Raw genomic sequence first — 18,428 nt, 5'->3', positions numbered from 1 at the left:
CTCCCTGGCCTGACTCACCATTAACAGACTGGCCTCTTACTGGGGCATCATTTAAATGTTCTGAGTGTTTTCACCTTATCCAAAATTGAACCAGGCTGCAGAGAGGCAACATTCTTAAAAACCAACGTCACATGCCTGTTTGGAGTGGGATTTTGTGGGATGTGAGGGTTCAGGGTGGAGCACGGTGGTGCAGATCTGGCTTCAGAAAGCACCTTCTGTTTTTGCTCTGAAGGATCGATTCCGTGTTTTTAGAAGCTAAGAATAGGAGCTTTGTAGAGGTTCTATAGCATCTGCACAAAGTACCCACTTTGCTGAGGGTATGGAAACTTGTTAAGTGAAGGAGTGTAGCTGAATGAAAGACTACAAAGATGTTTCACTTCAAGTGATTTCTTGTACAACGTGAATTCTGAATGTTTTTTTTACACGCCATTAAAGTTGGGGAAGGGCTGTCATTGCTACATGTTAAAGTCGCTGTGTTTTAATGTTTGTCATAGCTGTGTTGCAATTAAATCACCTCAATCCCACCCTACATGGGTACAAAGGCCACTTGTGTGCATGTACATGGGTGTGTACATTTTTAAAGCACAGCAGTGTCCATGGTAGCAAGTCTTGCAGATTTGATAGACTCAAGTATGAAAACTGATGCACCAAAAAGAATCATACAGTATTTACAAAGATTTGCCCGTTTGGAGGCCTCCTCTTACAAGGTCCTTTGGCCAGTTTCCCAGCAAGTGGCTATATGGGTGAACTGTACTCGGAGATCAGAATTTGAAAGTTATGTCCCCCAGGAATGCTCCCTGAAGTCGCAATTCCAGCTCCACAACTTGTGCGAACCTACATACACCAAGTTCACAATCCAAGATGGCTGCCCCTGGCAGCAGCAGTACTGAAAGCAAACTCTCACAAGTGCCACTAGCTTAGCTTATGGCAAGCTAAAAGTGGACACTCTCGTTTTGGCCGAACTACACAATTTTTGTATATTCTGTGCTAGTATGCGCCCGCGGCCGACGTGATTGATGAATTCCTGTGCAAAAAGTACTTCCGAAACAATGCTGTATTTGCGATGACAGTGCATTTTCATGGGTAGCTAAAACATAAGGACTATATTCGGCACAAGAACTTGTATATCTCGTGTATTTTTACGCTTAAATGATCGTAAGTCAATATACTCACACTCATCCAGCAGCTTCTTCTCATCTCGGCAAATTCAGTACTGGGTCAGGCGAAAGTAGTCCAGCGAGCTATCCCACAATGCCAAAATAGCAGAGATGTCGCTCCAGCGAGAGCGCCACGCTATGCAGGGTGTGCTGAAAGCTGTTTTTGTTACTGGCTTTTTTCAAGTCATGCACACAGTAATATCCTACCGCTGTCTGTGAACAGTGTGCTATGGTATGTTTTTGAGTGAAATACCTGGTAATGTGTTGGTTATCAGCTGGTGCGACTAATACTGGCTAACCTAGTAGATGTTGCTAACAACAGTGACTGTTTACACTGTGCTCCAAACCAAGCAAGAAATTAAAACATTAATGTAACTTCTGCAGCATCTGTTCTTTTCCATAAGGTCTCTTTAGTGGACTGTACGAGGTCTCTTAGAAAACTATCCGACCTTTTTTTGTTTTGCAAAAACCATATGGATTTGAATCACGTGTGATTGCATCAGTCAAGCTTGAACCTTCGTGCGCATGCGTGAGTTTTTTCACGCCTGTCGGTTGTGTCATTCACGTGTGAGTAGGCTTTGTGTGAGCAGTGGTCCACCCCCCTCGTCGGATTTTTATTGCGAGTAAAATGTCTGAACAGTTTGGAGCTTTGCTGCATCAGATTTTTCCAGAAACTGAGAGACTTCCAGGTGGACACCATTCGGAAAATTCAGATGGCTTTCAGGGAGGATTTTTATGGGAATTACACCGATTAAGGAGTGTTACAGCCGGTTTAAAGACTGCCCACAGCGGCTGAGAGCGCACCGCACTCAGAGTGGCGATCGACAGGCTGAAACAACCAAATCATTTCCAAAGTGAAGGCTGTGTTGATCCGGGACATCGTGTGACTACCACAGAAATGGCAGAAGTGGACATCAGCACTTTTTCGGCACATTCCACTGCTACAGGAGGTTTTTTCATGGAAAGAGGAGCGGAGGAATGCGCCACAGAGCCGTGAATGGCGCGGGACAAAAGCACCTCCATGTTGGTCTCACAGGACTCCTTTCAGATGGCGTTCAGACGGCTTTCGGTGGCGTTTCAGTCGTGTGACTATCCGAGAAATTGTGAATGAGCTGGACATGCCAGAACATGTCCTGTGAGGCTTCATCACGGCATTGCTTTGCGCCATGCGGCTCCGTCCTGACACGCGAATTGCTCCGCTCCTGGAAATGTTTATTTCCAAACTGATCGCTGTGTTGATCCGGGACGTCGTCTGACTACCAGAGAAATTGCAGAAGACATGGACATCAGCACTTTTTCGGCACATTGAGACAGACGTGCGGAGGAATTCGTGCATCGGGACGGAGCCGCATGGCGCAAAGCAACACCGTAATGAAGCCTCACAGGACATGTTGTGGCATGTCCAGCTCATCCACAATTTCTCGGATAGTCACACGACTGAAAAGCCACCGAAAGCCGTCCTGTGAGACCAACACAGAGGTGCTTTTGTCCCGCGCCATTCGCGGCTCTGTGGCGCATTCCTCCTCTCCTCTTTCCATGACAAAAGCTCCTGTAACAGTGGAATGTGCCGAAAAAGTGCTGATGTCCACGTCTTCTGCCATTTCTGTGGTAGTCAGACGACGTCCTGGATCAACAAAGCCTTCACTTTGGAAATTATCTGGTCGTTTCAGCCTGTCGATCACCGTTTGGAGTGCGGCGCACTCTCAGCCGCTGTGGGCGGTCTTTAAACCGGCTGTAACACTCCTTAATCTGTGTAATCCCCATAAAATCGTCCCTGAAAGCCATCTGAATTTTCCGAATGGTGTCCACCTGGAGGTCTCTCACAGTTTCTGGAAAAATTTGATGCAGCAAAGCTTCAAATCGTTCAGACATTTTACTCGCAATAAAAATCCGACGAGGGGGGTGGACCACTGCTCACACAAAGCCTGCTCACAGGCGAATGACGCAACCGACAGGTGTGACAAAACTCACGCATGCGCACGAAGGTTCAAGCTTGGCTGATGCAATCACACGTGATTCAAATCCATATGGTTTTTGCAAAACATAAAAAGGTCGGATACTTTTCTAACAGACCTCGTATATTGTTTGTTGCATATTGTTTGTTGTCCTTGCAGTGCTGTGCTGGAACTGGAATATATTTATGGTAAATATGGTACACAGCAGAATTTCTATACAGGCCCAGAGGTATGCTGATGCTGGTGCTTATCTACATATTCCGTATTTGAGAGTCTACGACTCCCCCTGGAGGGAACTCCAGTCCAGTGTAGGTTACTTCTCCCGCCAAGGTCAATTGCTCTGCGAAGGTCAGATTTACAAAATGGCAGTCACTGGGGTCACAGTAATGTCAGTCTGTTTGTTTGTTCCCCCACTGCTCCCAAGTCCTTTGACCGTAACACCCCAAACTTTGGACAGCCAGGTCCAGAGGTATTTGGACAATGACACAAGTTTTGTAAAGTTGGCTCCGTAAACCACCTCAGTGAAACTGAAATAAAGCAATCAAGATGTGTTGGTAATGTAGACTTTTAGCTTTCCTTGAAGGGATTTAACAAAAAATGACATTAACTGATAAATTTATACACAGGTCCTTAATTTTCAGTGTCCATGAGAAACTGGACAAACTAAGCATAAGAATTACTGTCTGTACAAGTCAACATTTTACAGACAGTTTTCTTTAGACAAGTCAGGAGATAGATATATGATCATTGCAGTTCACTGAATTTATCGTCAACTGGCCCTGTGATAGACCGGTGGCCTTTTCAGGGTGTACCCCAGCTCTCGCCCAGTGACCACTGGGATCATCTCCAGCCCCCATGACCCTTCACAGACGTAAGTGGGCCCAGAAAGGGAATGAATATCTTGGACTTCTTTGGTATTCTTTGCAGTGGTGATGAGCAAGTTGGCAAACAAGATCTTACAGGTGTCTCCATGGACTATGATATTTTTTAGGTGACATTGTGGTCAGTTGTGACAGTTTGGAGTAGGTTAAATTGAGTCTGGATAGATGAAGGTGAGATCTGGAGAGAATGGGAATGAAATTCAATAATGGCAAGCCGGGATACTCGTGTTTTCTCATGTGAACTCTGGACAGTTTCTGGACCTGATTCTCCAAATATTGTGTGAAATTGCCTTTTCATGCCCGTAGCACACAAAAGGATGTTGCATAAACAACATTCTTAGGTGACAGGTGGTGTCTGGGTGGAGCATGCAGGAGGTAGGACATGACACAAATGTAAGCTACAGAAATCGCTATTGCTATTCTTTGAATTAATTAAACAAATAAAAAATAACTGTTGCTATGATTTTCAGGCATTGTAATTTTGTATTTCAGAAGATTTTTTTTCAAAATGAAGACACATATAATGTGGAACCAGATTATGGATTAATTCTAGACATGGTGTAAATTAATTTGAGTGACCCTGTCACCCTATGCAGTTGCGCTCCAGTGGTACTATACGACCAATCGCAATGATGCCGCTATGAGCTTTTCCTCATATCTTTGTTGATCATCAATATTTGCAGTCAAACTCATTTCAAGCAAATTTGATTCAGTGTTATTACCAAACAGCAAAATGTGCCAAATGACACCAACAACTATAGGTGGGTGATACCGGGAATTTTGGTATTGATCCCATACCAAGTAAATACAGGCCCAGTATCGCCGATATTGATACTGGTACTTTTTCAAATTTAAGCTTCATAGATCCAAAGGATCCAAAAGACCTAGGATAGGATTTCACCAAACATTGTACGTGACAACAAAATACTTTATTATCACAATCAAATATTTTTGTTTAAAAAATATCACTCGACACAACTTGAAACAAAATCTCCTGAGGTCGAGGGCTGACAAACCACAATACAAGGGTGCACTGCTTCATGTTGTGTGACACAGTGCAGCGCTGCTCTTACAGACAGAGAGGAGACTTTGATGAATCTGTGTGTGGGAGAGAAAAAAAAGCTTGAGTATCCATCTTTTTACACGAGGATTGTTCAATATCAATACCAGTGTTAGTATCGATATTATCAATATTAGGATCGATCCGCCCACCTCTACCAACAACTGACAAAATGAACGTCTGTTCTCTCATGCTATTACAGACACGTGAGTGATCGTATGTGCTGTTTTGGTACTCAGTTTAAAATAAATCTGGCAATTGTATTTTGTGCTGTGTACATCTTTTTTCTATAATGTTTTGGTGAGGTCTGAATGCCAAGAAGAATTTGTATAGTACACTGGATGAGTGCTATATTGTTTATTCAAGGCCCAGTGGTTACTTTGCACTATCCATTTTTTGTCTGTTAAATATTGAGAAAGCTATCACCAATAATAACCAAGTGAAAATCAGGTTTATCCGACTTGTTCTGGTTTTGGACATGGTTTCGGAGTGTCATACAAAAACCCACATTCCAGCCCGGCAGGTGGCGATAATACACTTTAACGCGGGATATAACCACACTAAGTAAAGTGAGGAAGAAGAGCGCGGCTGGATCAATGTGTTTGTTGTTATGTGGAGCAGTTTTACCGGATAAAAACCTTTGTGACCAGCATGAGTCTGTCTGTAAGGTACGACGTTTTTCCTCCCTTCGTTCACTCAGTGAATTTTCTCTGAAAGCTAATTTTGAGAGCTAAATAATACGTGTAACCGATGCTAGCTAACTGTTTAGCGACGCTATGTGTGGATGTACTTTGCTGTTATTTATTAACTCACATCTTGCCGTTAACACTGAAAGAAAAAAAAAAATATATATATATATATATATATATATAAAGAGAGAGAGCAGGAAAGTAGCTAGCTTTGTCTTTGACGCACTGTGACGTCAAACTACTTTAGAAAGTTTAATCATCATGTCTCCAGCCCTGAACCCCCTGCAGACAAAGGCAAATGCAATAAAAGGAGAGAACTGACTGAAGAGCAGAAGCATGAAATCAAAGAGGCTTTTGGCTTGTTCGACACCGACAAAGACAAAGAAATCGACTACCACGAGATAAAGGTACACAGTGATGCATCTTAAAGGTTGTCGTTTGTTTTTCTGTTAAAAACACATTTATCTAGCTTATTGTTGTTGTTATTATTTATAAATTGCATTGTGCGGGAGTGCCAGTTGGGACATTTTGGCCATGCAGCGCGTTTAGAAGAAGGTAGTGATGTGATGACACACTTCTGGGCCCGTTCACAAAGTGACATGAATTGGCTGATGTAGCAGATTCTCAAAAATCTCTGTGAAACACCAGAGAAGTCTCACTCCAGGGGTATAAATTTCCTGTCTTCAACATAGGTTGCTGTAGCTCAACGGAAGGTGACGTTTGACAATGATCCACTGACTCTTTATAGGATGTAAATGGACTGCATTTATATAGCGCTTTTCCATCTGCATCAGATGCTCAAAGCGCTTTACAATAATGACTCACATTCACCCCAATGTCAGGGTGCCGCCATACAAGGCGCTCACTATACACCAGGAGCAAGTCGGGATTAAGGACCTTGCCAAGGGCCCTTAGTGACTTTTTGGTCAGGCTGGGATTTGAACCATGATCCTCTGGTCTTTAACCACTAGACCCTATAGTTTAACTTTCGCTGCTGGAGGGCAGGCATGTTGGTAGCACACTCAGTGGAGCTGATCGTCGACTCAGCATTTGAGACTTCACCTGATGTAGCCTATATAATGCCATGTTTACACCGATGTGCGATCAAAAAATGGCCTCTTGTCGCCGTCGCTCTCACCGGGGTTGCAGGCTGGTCACAGTGGGGTCTCTATGGTCGCTACAAAGATCCATCCTGATCACCATTAGTCTCCATCGTTCTCCAACAAGTGTGCAAGTGTATTGAACTATTTAAAACTCACAGAAGTTGTGCGAATGGTTAAAGAATACATGAGTCTGATAATCGGTTTTGTTAGCTCTCACAGGTCCCAACTCACTCCCAACCTGATCCTCAACTAACTTTACATGGGGTTGTATCACTGGTAGCAGATATTAACATATATTCCACTCACACAATTCAGTTGCATTGCACGCTTGTTGTAAACCCGAATAACAGATCAAACTGGAAACCAGCCAAGACTTGTGAGAGTTGATGACATGTCATGGTCTTGTAAGTCTTATATGGGTCTCAGTCTGGTGTGAAAGGGGCATAACCTCGATGTAACTGAGATTGCGTCACTTGTTACCCGTGTGTAGTTGAAACAGATTCTGCATATTTCTTCATGCCTGAGAGATCCAGAGGTGTTGGCGTGGCCAGTCAAGCCTTCGACGATGGTCGGCAGAGGTGAACAGAGCAGTAACGGAGTACGAGCAGAAGTGAAGTAGTGGTAGCGGAGCCCAACCCTTGCTGGCGTTTTAGCGTCAATGTCGAAGATTTGAAGCATGTTGAAAATTTTTTCGGGACAGTGGCAAATGTCTGCTTTGCCTGACTGACGTTGACTTAGCTCCTGTGGAGTCTGGCGGACCTCAGCACTGGTGGACATGAATCAACTTTTCACTCTGTGTCAGCAAACGCTGGACTAATCATCAGAGTGTGAATGCACCCATAGGTTGTTTTGCTGCGGGTATAACTAATGCTGAGCAACATCAAAACAAGAGGGCGAGTTGCATTTTCAAGTCCGTATTGGGTTTTTTTTTTGTTTTTTTTTCTTTATGTAATGTGTCTGAAATAGGAGACAGTGCTTGACTTCTGTCTTTAATGACAATGACGATCTGTCATCTGTGCTTCACGGGTCAAATACTGCATTCTGTTTGGGAGCGATAGTAGCTCATGGCTCTGACGTTCTCTGAATAACAAGAGGCCAAGAGTGTCAGTTAAACTATAAGCCAAAGTTCTGTCATCATAGTGCTGGTTTCCAGTCCGTCCAGCATCTGTAGCACCATGCTGTGGGCACCTCGCTCCCACGAGGTTTTACTGTCGTGGTGTAGTGGAGTTCTGCAGTGCTGGAGTTAGTCGGACTGACTTTACAACCAGCATACCTTGTGTTAAGTCCAGCGTACATCACATTAAGTCAGCGTTACACAATGCCACGTGAAATCCACGGCAGTGAATCGCACTAGTCTGAGGGTCCACTCAGGATCTTTTAAAGGTCCTTTAAGTTTGATGTTTGAGTGGACTTTTTAGGAAATGCTAAGGGCACCTATTTAATACAGACACACATGCACACACTGCTGTTTTGTCTTCTTTTTCATCTCTGTTTTAATGGTGGATTACACGCTGCTTTGTGTCATGCTGCCACCTAGTGGAGAAGCAGAGTTCTTCCTCAAAGCAGAGATACCGAGTGTTTAATTTATGTCATGGTAGTTTTTGTTGTTTGTATTAATGCAGCCAGTATTTGTGATGGTCAAAAACCTTCACTGTTTCTGCACTTGAACACTGTTAAAGTGTGCCCGACCTTTCTGGTGCACATCTGGGTTTTTGTGTGTGTGTGTGTGTTTTCTGGCTAGATATGCTGATTGATCCTTTCCATTATTAATTTCCTGTACCCACTTACTTCAGTCAGGGGTCACGGGGGGCTGGATCCTATCCCAGTAGTCGTGAGGCATTGTACACCCTGAACAGGATGTCAGATTGTCTCGTGCTATGCTGTTTGAATCAAATTAAAATTTACTACAGAGTTCTGGTTGAAGCTACTTTTTTGTCCATATTAGGTATAAATGGATCAAATATTATTGATCGAAAATTTATCACGGTGTGTTACTATGGTCATTTTATTGTCCAGACTTGGATACGAGTCTGTAACTCCCCCCTGGATGGGTTGCCAACCCGAAGCACGTTAGTTCTCCAGCTTTCAACTCCAGCTGGCTGAACTGAGACAATGCAGATGAAGTGTATCATCCAAGGTGACAGAGTGGTAGCACTGGGAATCAAACCCAAGTTTACATATTGGTAGCCCTACTCCTGTCCCACTGAGCTATGTGCTCTGTTAATCTTCATAATTTAAGGATGACGCGATGTCCTTTAATTTTACACGCTGATTTAAATCTCCAACAGGTGGCGATGCGCGCACTTGGCTTTGAAGTAAAGAAAGTTGACGTTCTGAAGATTCTTAAGGACTACGACAGAGAGGGAAATGGCAAAATAACGTTTGATGACTTCAACGAAGTTGGTAAGTTGGTGATTTTGATTCAGTGATGTATGTAGTCGCTGTAGAAAAATGTGCAAACTTAAACAATAAGAATAAATGTTTTCAGACTGAATTTGTTTCTGGAAATCTGACTAACTCTCGACTGACTTGCTACAGTTACAGACCTCATGCTGGAACGAGACCCAAAAGAGGAGATCTTGAAGGCCTTTAAGCTTTTTGATGATGATGAATCAGGCAAGATCAGTTTGAAGAACCTGAGACGAGTAGCTCGAGAACTTGGGGAGAACATCAGTGATGAGGAGCTGCGCAGCATGATCGATGAGTTTGACACTGATGGAGATGGAGAGAGTAAGTGAGCCCTGACATCGACGAGCCCGCAAGTGTGCACTCTGTGGCTAGTATAGTTTCCTGACCAGAGAAGTGATCCGCAACCCCTGGCAAAAAATGATGGAATCACCACATTTAGAGGATGTTCACCTAAATTTGTTACTTTGTAGCAAATCAGGGTCAGGTCACGTGTGGGAGGATGTGCTGGAGCTGAATGCTGTCGTATCCAGCACACCACTGAACTGTCAGACAACCAGGTCCAGCCCCACCTCTCAGAAAGAACTGTCTGCAGAGAAAGATCATTCCACACTAGCGCCAATTTAAGGAACATTTGTGAAGTCACTCTGTCAGATTCCCCTGAAAAATAAATAAGTAAAAAAATAAACCTAAAATTAACAGGCGCTTCTCCACCAAATATGGTAAAATCTCAAATGTTAGGTCTGTATCTATGAAGATTTGACACTATAGCCCTTTGATATTATAACTAATTTCATGCCTGTTGTTGAACAAGGCTTTCAGTCCAGTTTCTAACTGATAGGATAGGATTGTTTTTACAACTTTACAGTACAACAGGCCGTCCTGCAGTGTATTGCTGGGAGAGTTTGGTCCTTGTTGACATGACAGAATCACACAGTTGCAGTGACATTACAACACCAGTAGTAGTCTGAATCATTGATACAAGGCATAATGGAACCTTGCTTTGAAGTTGTGTAACCAAAGTTTTGCCTGTATCTTCTGAATGTTGCTGGAGAACTTCAGACTCCACAGATCAGGAAGCCTTTTTTTTTTTTTTTTTTTAAGTATTATTTACTTTTGGTGCCCACAGTAGTTTTTATCTTGTTCTTAAAGAACCTGTCACACCTTGGCGATTTAGCCAGCATATGCCAACCATGATAAAAAATGCTGGCATAAGTCCAGTAAGTTAAGGGTAAGTTGTTTTTTTTGTTTTTTTATAAGGTAAGAGCACATTAGAGCATGTTGAAACATGCTGACGCTCGCTGATGTTCATCCTGATAAGCTGAGCTCCTCAAAAAATTTTGGGCATGCTGAAAATTTTCAACAAGTGCCTACTTGTGACTCATACCTCCCGCACATGCTGGGCATAAGTTGTAGGTAAGTTGTGATTGTTAGCAGACGTTTCTTGTAATTTACTCACAAGTCTAAATCCGTCCATTAATGCTGGTCACTGATTGGCTGAAAGCCGCGGTCCTTACGCAGACCAACTGTTGCATTCACACACGGAAAAAATATAAAGTCTGACCTGTTCATTTCAGTCCAGTTCACCATCACAGATGGGCATGAATCCACATAAAGTTCCTGATTTTTGAAAATTACGTCTGAAAATACTGAAAATGGAAACGTAGAGTTTTAAAGCAAGTCCCTCTGGTTTTTCTGCTGAAGGTGCATTTCTCAGAGGATGCCCGTGTCACACTCTGAACACACAGAAGTGCTGTGATGATTTAAACTTTTAAAGCGCCGTCACTGTGTGATCATAGATGACCTGATCGATCGATCAGGGTGATCACGCCTGATTAATGTACTGTTTAAACATTTAAAGAACCGTCGCTATCGGTGATCACCACATCGACAGATCACACAGCACTTCATTCAGATCACACCTGATCACGGTCGACTGGCGCTTAAAAGTTTAAATCATCACAGCATTTCATTATTCAGATCTATGATGACCTGATCAGGAAGCCTCCAGCGCTGTCAACATTTAAAGAGACAGCCAGTCCACTCATCAGCATTCTGTACACAATGAAAATGGTCCACTGAGATAAAAAATAAAAATAAAATAATGTTAAATTACTCTGTTTCTGTTCGGCACCACACTGTGCAGTACCGACCCGAACCACTGGGTGGAAACTGGGCTGTTGACATGCTGGTTAATCGTCAAGGTGTGACAGCTGCATTCATTTATTAGACATATGCCAGCGACACCGGTGCCCACCCACATGAGCTGTCTCATGTTTAGACCTGGACACCACTGGAAAAGTGACAACTCCTCAACACCACACCAGTCACCACCCTCCAGAGGCAGGATCCTTGGTGCTCTCTGGTTGTTTCTTCTTTTCCAAAAAGTTGTGCCTTCAAACTGTTTACCAGTCACACTTCCAGCACTCAAAAAAGTAATCTGCAGGCTGGAGGACCACCTACAGTCCCGAATGCAACTTAACATCATACCCAGTAGAACCTGTCCCATACTGATTTTTTTTTTGGGTGTCCGATACCAATATTGAGGAGTAAAAAATTTCCGATACTGATATATACATTAAAAATGGCACTGATTCCTAACATTTTATCAAACACTTATGACGAAGAAATGTAATTGAGGCTTGATGTTTTACACTTTAAACATGAACTTTATTGTAAATAACAATAAATATAACCAACAGCCAACTAGCGTACATTACACAGCTCTCATGCTGTCTTCATGCAGATTGGTAGTTGCTGTGTCGCATTGCTCAGCATTTGCATAAAATAGACTCCTTGTTTATTTTGGCCCCACATAGCTGGCAGCATAGCAACCGCTTGTCGATTTAAAACACCCACTCTGATCAAAAATAAATGGCAGCTGGTTGCTTTGCCTCTGTATGTTGTAGTTAATGTGAACAAGGGGTGATGGGGTCCCAGCCATGCTGGACTGTAAACAATGCCATCGGTGCATCCACTGCTGAACAAAGTAAATAATGACACCATTTCCAACAGCCAAAGTATTTTTCTGCATTGTTTATTCTGTAAAATAAAAGTTTTTGTATCTGCAAACATAACGCTAATATTGGCCTATATTATTGGCCAGTCTGTATATCGGTTGGGCCTCGTACCCAGTACAGATGCAATTTCTTGAAATGAATGTGTAGAATTATTCTCCCACTCATTTTACTTTTTTATTTCTTCCAGTAAACCAAGAGGAGTTTCTCACCATTATGACCCGAGACTCTTGACCAGCAGATCTTTGCAGATTCGGACGACGCTTGCATTGGACAGGTTGTCCTGATGTGACTAAACTGTTCATGTCATGTGTTCATCGCTGTGATGAACAGCCGTCGGCGCTGAGCTGCGTCACAGCCTCTGAAGTGGACTGAAGTTATTGTTGTAAAAAACCACATGTTGACTGTTTTTTGTAATATTCACCTCAAAGTGCTTTTGGTGACTGTGGGAATATTTTTATCTGATGCGTTCAGGTCCTGACATTCACGTTTGTAATGTTGCGATTCCATCTGTTTGAATGTTTTATTAAAAAAACGCACATACCTGATACTCTGTAATGTAGATTTTGTTTAAGTTCACGTAGCTGTTTTAAGTTATTTTGCAAAACAATAATTAATATGGTTGCAGGTGGTATGGAGTATTTATTATGTCTGTTGGTCATTCGGGGGAAAAAAATCCTGGATGGATTCACAGATGAAACTTTCTTTTAGAATAATAATGTACAATAAAACAAAAGATGTAAAGTTGAGCTAAACTTGGTAATTTCAGTACATTTTTGGGATACGGTCTACACACACTGACACATTTCAGGTTTTGTGGTCGCCACGCTCAGTCACATTTGTGACATTTGAGTCATGATTAGCTGAGCATCTTGTTTTAAATCAGTTAATGATGTTCACCTGCTGTCACTGTAACGCGGGTACGGCTTTGGGAAAATGGATACATAATTACAAATTGTAGCTGGTGTAAATGTGGGTTATGATGCGGAGTGTTAAACAGTATTGTAACATCCCAGACCAGTTCTGCCAGCATCTAATTTGGGAACAACCTTTCTGCAGTACCACAGATTTCCACCAGAGGGAGTGTGGCGTTCATTGTAAATCTGTATATAGTAAGTCCCTTGTAAATCTGTATATACTCTTCTTTTAAAAATATGAACTATCCACTTCTAAACATTTAAGTGATAATTTGTTTATGGAGTATGTATAGGTTTGCAAATTGGACAAAATTTTTCTTGAAAACAAAAAATATCTTGCGGTTAACAGAACTCTGGTCGAAATAGTTTAGTAACATCAACAAATGATGTAGCCAGTTTAAAAATAAATAAAACTCTTACAGGTGGTGTTTAAAAAAAAAAAAAGAGGGGTTTTCAACGCAATGCAGTTTTATGGCACAACTGTGGAAAACTGGTACCAAAAAAATGTCAGTCTTACTATAGTAATCATAGCCTATAACACGCTCACTGTCCATAGGGTGGGTTTTACTAGTTAAAATAGTGGTTTTGTGCTTTCATTGTAAAGATTAATAAAAGTTTGTAAACTATTTCAGAGGATCTTAAGGCCCCTGTTATTTACTTTTTGATGAAGGCCTACAATCAAGAGATGGTTAGGTGGAAAGATCTGCAAAGTTCCCAAACCCAATTTGCTTTTGTCAAACTGCTCCATGAGCCTATCGCACAACGTTAGAGAATGCAGACTGAATTTCTTTGCCTACAGATAGGAGGACGTAACTTTCTGAGGGAGACAAAGAAGCTCAGCACCAATCAGATCGAGCTACGCTTGGCCGGGGTCAGTTCTGCTTCACATATACATTCAACTGCCACTTTATTAGGTACATTTCTTCAGTTGCTTGATAACACAAACAGCCAATCACATGGCAGCAACTCAGTGCGTTTAGTCATCTAGATGTAGTAAAGACAACTTGCTGAAGTTCAAACTGAGCATTTGAACGTGGCATGGTTGTTGGTGCCAGACGGGCTGGTCTGAGTATTTCAGAAACTGCTGATCTACTGGGATTTTCACACAACCATCTCTAGGGTTTACAGAGAATGGTCCAAAAAAGAAGATACCCAGTGAGCAGCAGTTGTGTGGACAAAAATGCCTTGTTGAAGTCTGAGGATTACGGTGGCTTGCAAAAGTATTCAGTCCCTTGGTATTTCATGTGTTTTAATTTGTTTGGCATTTCAAATACAAAAAGTAAATCAGGCTCCTCAATATAAAAATTTCTAAAATTAACTTCTTTAGACGTAAATCTCTACAACTTGATATAAAGTAATTAAAAATATAAAAGCCAAGATGATGGGTTGCATAAGTAATCAACCCTTTTGGTATAATACCTGTAAAACAGTTTAATTGCCAGTTTTTTTCAAACAAGTCGGGATGGATACATGAACATTACCAAGTCACTGAATATGTCTTGGACTTTATTTACATCAGTTATGAAGACATACAAACAGTATGGCACTCTGTGGTAAATCTGTGTGTAGACAGTTCTTAAAAACTGAGTGACTGTGCAAGAAGAACAGTGAGGAAAGCCACCAACACCCAGACAACTCAGGAGAAGTTACAGGCTTCTGTGGCTGTGATTGGAGAAATTGTGCATAGTGCATGTTTTGTATTTTGTATCTCCAGTTTTACACGTTCATGATGAAGTGGTACAGAGGAGGGTTTTCTTTCACCAAAACATTAAATCTAGGCTTGCATCTCAGAAGTACCTTCTGGCAAATTGTAGCTGAACTTTCAGGTCTTTTTAGTAAAACCCTCCTCTGTACCAGTTTTTTAAATAAACTGAATGTCTTGAACTTTAAAGTTCAAGACATATTCAGTGACTTGAAAATGTTCATGTATCCGTCCCCTGACTTGTCTGAAGAAAACTGGCAAACTGATTATTTACAGGTATTATACCAAAGGGGCTGATTACTTATGCAACCCATCATCTTGGCTTTTATATTTTGAATTAATTTATATCAAGTTGTAGAGATTTACTTTCACTTTGAGTCTACGGAAGATAATTTTAGAAATGTTTATATTGAGAAGCCTGATTTACTTTTTGTATTTGAAATGCCATAAACATGGGCGACTGCGTGATGCCATCATGTCAATATGGACCAACATCTCTGAGGACTGTTTCCAACACCTTGTTGAATCTGTCATGAAGGACTAAGGCAGTTCTGACCGCAAAAGGTTGTCCAACCCGGTATTAGCAAGGTGTACCTAATAAAGTAGCCAGTGTGTATATGTAAGTGTGTTTATACAAATAAAACCAATAACTCGTTTATTATTCTGTCTGGAGGTGGGTGGTGATCCTTGGGGGTCCCAGTAGGACCAGAAACGCCACTGCCTCCACCACAGTAATCACACCCAAATATTATTTCCTCCGTAGTCTAATTCAGGATCACAGGGGGGCGCTAGAGCCACATACAGGCAGACAAACACAATCACACTCCCACTCACACCTAAAGCCAATTTAGGCTCATCAGTTCACCTGACCTGCATGTCTTTGGATGTGGGAGGGAACCCACACAAACATGAGAACAAGCAAACTCCACACAGAAAGGCCACAGGTGGGAATTGATCCCATGACCTTCTTGCTATAAGGCAACAGTGCAAACCACTAATCCACTCTGCTCCCCTACTGATAGGACAGAATCAGAATAAAAATTTATCTTACAGAAATCAAATGGAGTCAAGTTCATAAGTATTTGGACAGTGACCTTTCTCTAATTTTGTCTCTGCGTGCTGTGACGGTACAGATGAAATTAATGTGCTCATAAAGTATTACAGTAACTGTTCAGGAATTGCAGTATTTTGCCTTCACAGCTCATCTATTTTCAGAGGCATAAGTATTTTTAACTAAATTAAATGAGGATTATTGTTAATAGAAATCACTTTTACAGCCAGTTTTCTTCAAACAAGCCAGGGGATGGATCCATAAGCATTTCCATGTCATTGAATATGTCTTGGACCTCATTTAAATCAATAATTAAGAAATACAGACAGTATGGTATTGTGTGGTGAATCTGTCTGGAGTGGGCAGGTCTCAAAAACTGAGTGAACATGCAACAAGGAGGCTCGTGAGGGAAGCCACCAAGACACCCAAGATACAGCTTTAGTGTGAAGTGGAACAGAGAAGAATGCGCTTTTCAAAAGATGTGACATTTGCTAGAAGACACAAGAGAGAGCTGAGCCTAGATTTGATCTTTCTTCTTTTATAAAACAAGATACAGTTTAAAGTGAAGTTCCACTCAGTGAAGTTTGAAAAAGTGACTGTCCACCAGCACTGCACTCAAACAGCTCGAACATTTGACATTTCACTCTGCTTTCATGTGATTTCAAATTACTGGACAATGATGTTTGGATTCCAGAGGGCTGCCATTAATCAAGTGTTTGTGTCACAGTGTTTGACTTATTCCCAGTGAATTAGATTCCTTCAGGATGTTCTGGCTTCTATGTCCTGGGTGCTGGGTGTCACGGACCAGTCAGTGAACCACAATGCTGTGTGGTTTAAACAGCGTTTATTACAAGTGAAAAAACCAGAACAGTCTTGGGTCAGGCACCATGAAGCAGTCCAGAGAAAGCAGAGTTCCAGTCCAGCCGGCGTAACTCGAGAAGGAGTCCAGGCTGAAGGTTGGTCCACTGGAAAACAGCTTCTCTTGCAGTGGGTCACTTTCACAGAAGCAGTCCAACGGTTGTACAATCTGTAGCAATGGTCAATAATGATTAGGGATGGGTATTGATAAGAGTTTATCTATTGATGTCATTATTGATTCCGCTTATCGATCTGATCCCTTATTGATTCCCTTATTGATACCTCTGGTGAATTTTCTGTGTACTAACAGTAGGCTTTTCAGGTTTTCTATGTCAATAACATGTTAGTGAGTCTTAAATAAATATGAACTTGGTCACTGGATCCTTGATCTCTGGACATAAATAAAAATCAAAATCTGTAGTTTTTTGTCAAAAGAATTTACTTTCAGATATTAATGACCCAAATTTAACTCCACAGCCTCTGAGCTGAGCTCAGCCGGTTGTGCTGCAAATTCATGAAAAGACGTCTCATTTTGGGGAAGAAAATAAAACGGTTTTGGTCAGTTGGAGTTTGTTGTCTGTATTACGTTTGGAAAGAGGTGTCATTTGATTTAAAATGACGATTCGCTTTGACGTTAATTCCGACCGAAATGTATCTTTCCAACTGTAGTCGTCAGGGATCCGTGTAGTTATTCCCACAAAACAGGAACGGAACGGAGGGCGACTCTCGCTTCTTGCCTGCAACAAGACAAGAGTCCCAGTTAGTGACTTTAATCAGCACAAAGGTGACTCACGATTGACATCTGTAAATGGCTTTGAGGGAGTTTAATGAAGGAATCACTGCTGAAGAGAAGTGCGTTTCGAAGCGCTTTGCTGCTTCGCAGCTTACACTGTGACCCGCTGCTTCGCTTCACATCTTCTCAGAAACACTGGGTCTGCAATCAAGTTAGAGAAATGATTATTTTCCCAATACTCACCCTCAAAAACAATGCCCACTCAGGCATAATGTGAACCAATAAGGGAATCGTTAAGCAAAAAGTCTTTTGATGTCGGTGGATCGAATCATTTATCGATTCTTAACCGGAACTGGTTTTCATTTCATTTATTTATTTAAAAGGGACAACACATATTAATGAACAGATAAAGTGTAAATATGTCAGATTATATTCATGAGCTAATTTCCATCTGTAGTCCCTGACACTGTAAAAATTAACAGTAACAGTAACAAATTAAAAATTCGACAGCCATTCCTAATGATAATAACTGGAAGAATAGGAATACTTACTAGGATCACGAGGAATCGGGATGGAACCACAACAATCTGGCAGGGAACCTGTGAAATGAAACACCTTTTACTAGGGAGGGGTGTTATTTAAAAAAAATTGGAAATCTATAAATGTTTGCATGGAATATGGAAATATACACGAAATAAACCATAGCAGGATGAATTTTGGGTCATTTGGTTCCAAAAACCCATATGGACGGAGCGTTTTAAAATTTCAAATAACGCGTGTGTCGTATATGTGCTGTTGACATAGAAAACCACTCTGTTGGTTATAATTAGTTCATTGTTGCCATGTCATTCTTTACATGTGATGATTATACTCAACTGATGTTCCTGAAATAAAATCTA

At 41.5% G+C, this 18,428-nt stretch overlaps 1 protein-coding gene across 1 annotated transcript; it reads left to right on the top strand.

Moving 5' to 3' along the window:
- Positions 1–5,593: 5,593 nt before the first annotated feature.
- Positions 5,594–12,692, top strand: cetn3 (centrin 3). Its single transcript, XM_034192823.1, has 5 exons — positions 5,594–5,721; positions 6,014–6,149; positions 9,134–9,248; positions 9,384–9,575; positions 12,459–12,692. Exons 1-5 carry the CDS (start codon positions 5,705–5,707, stop codon positions 12,500–12,502), a joined length of 504 nt encoding a protein of 167 aa, XP_034048714.1. The 5' UTR covers positions 5,594–5,704; the 3' UTR covers positions 12,503–12,692.
- The last annotated feature ends 5,736 nt before the right edge of the window (positions 12,693–18,428 follow it).

The sequence above is a fragment of the Thalassophryne amazonica genome, chromosome 17 (genome assembly GCF_902500255.1).
Source record: "Thalassophryne amazonica chromosome 17, fThaAma1.1, whole genome shotgun sequence".
Lineage (NCBI taxonomy): Eukaryota > Metazoa > Chordata > Actinopteri > Batrachoidiformes > Batrachoididae > Thalassophryne > Thalassophryne amazonica.
The sequence above is the reverse complement of the archived record's forward strand: the minus strand, read 5'-3'. Positions and strand labels throughout refer to the sequence as shown.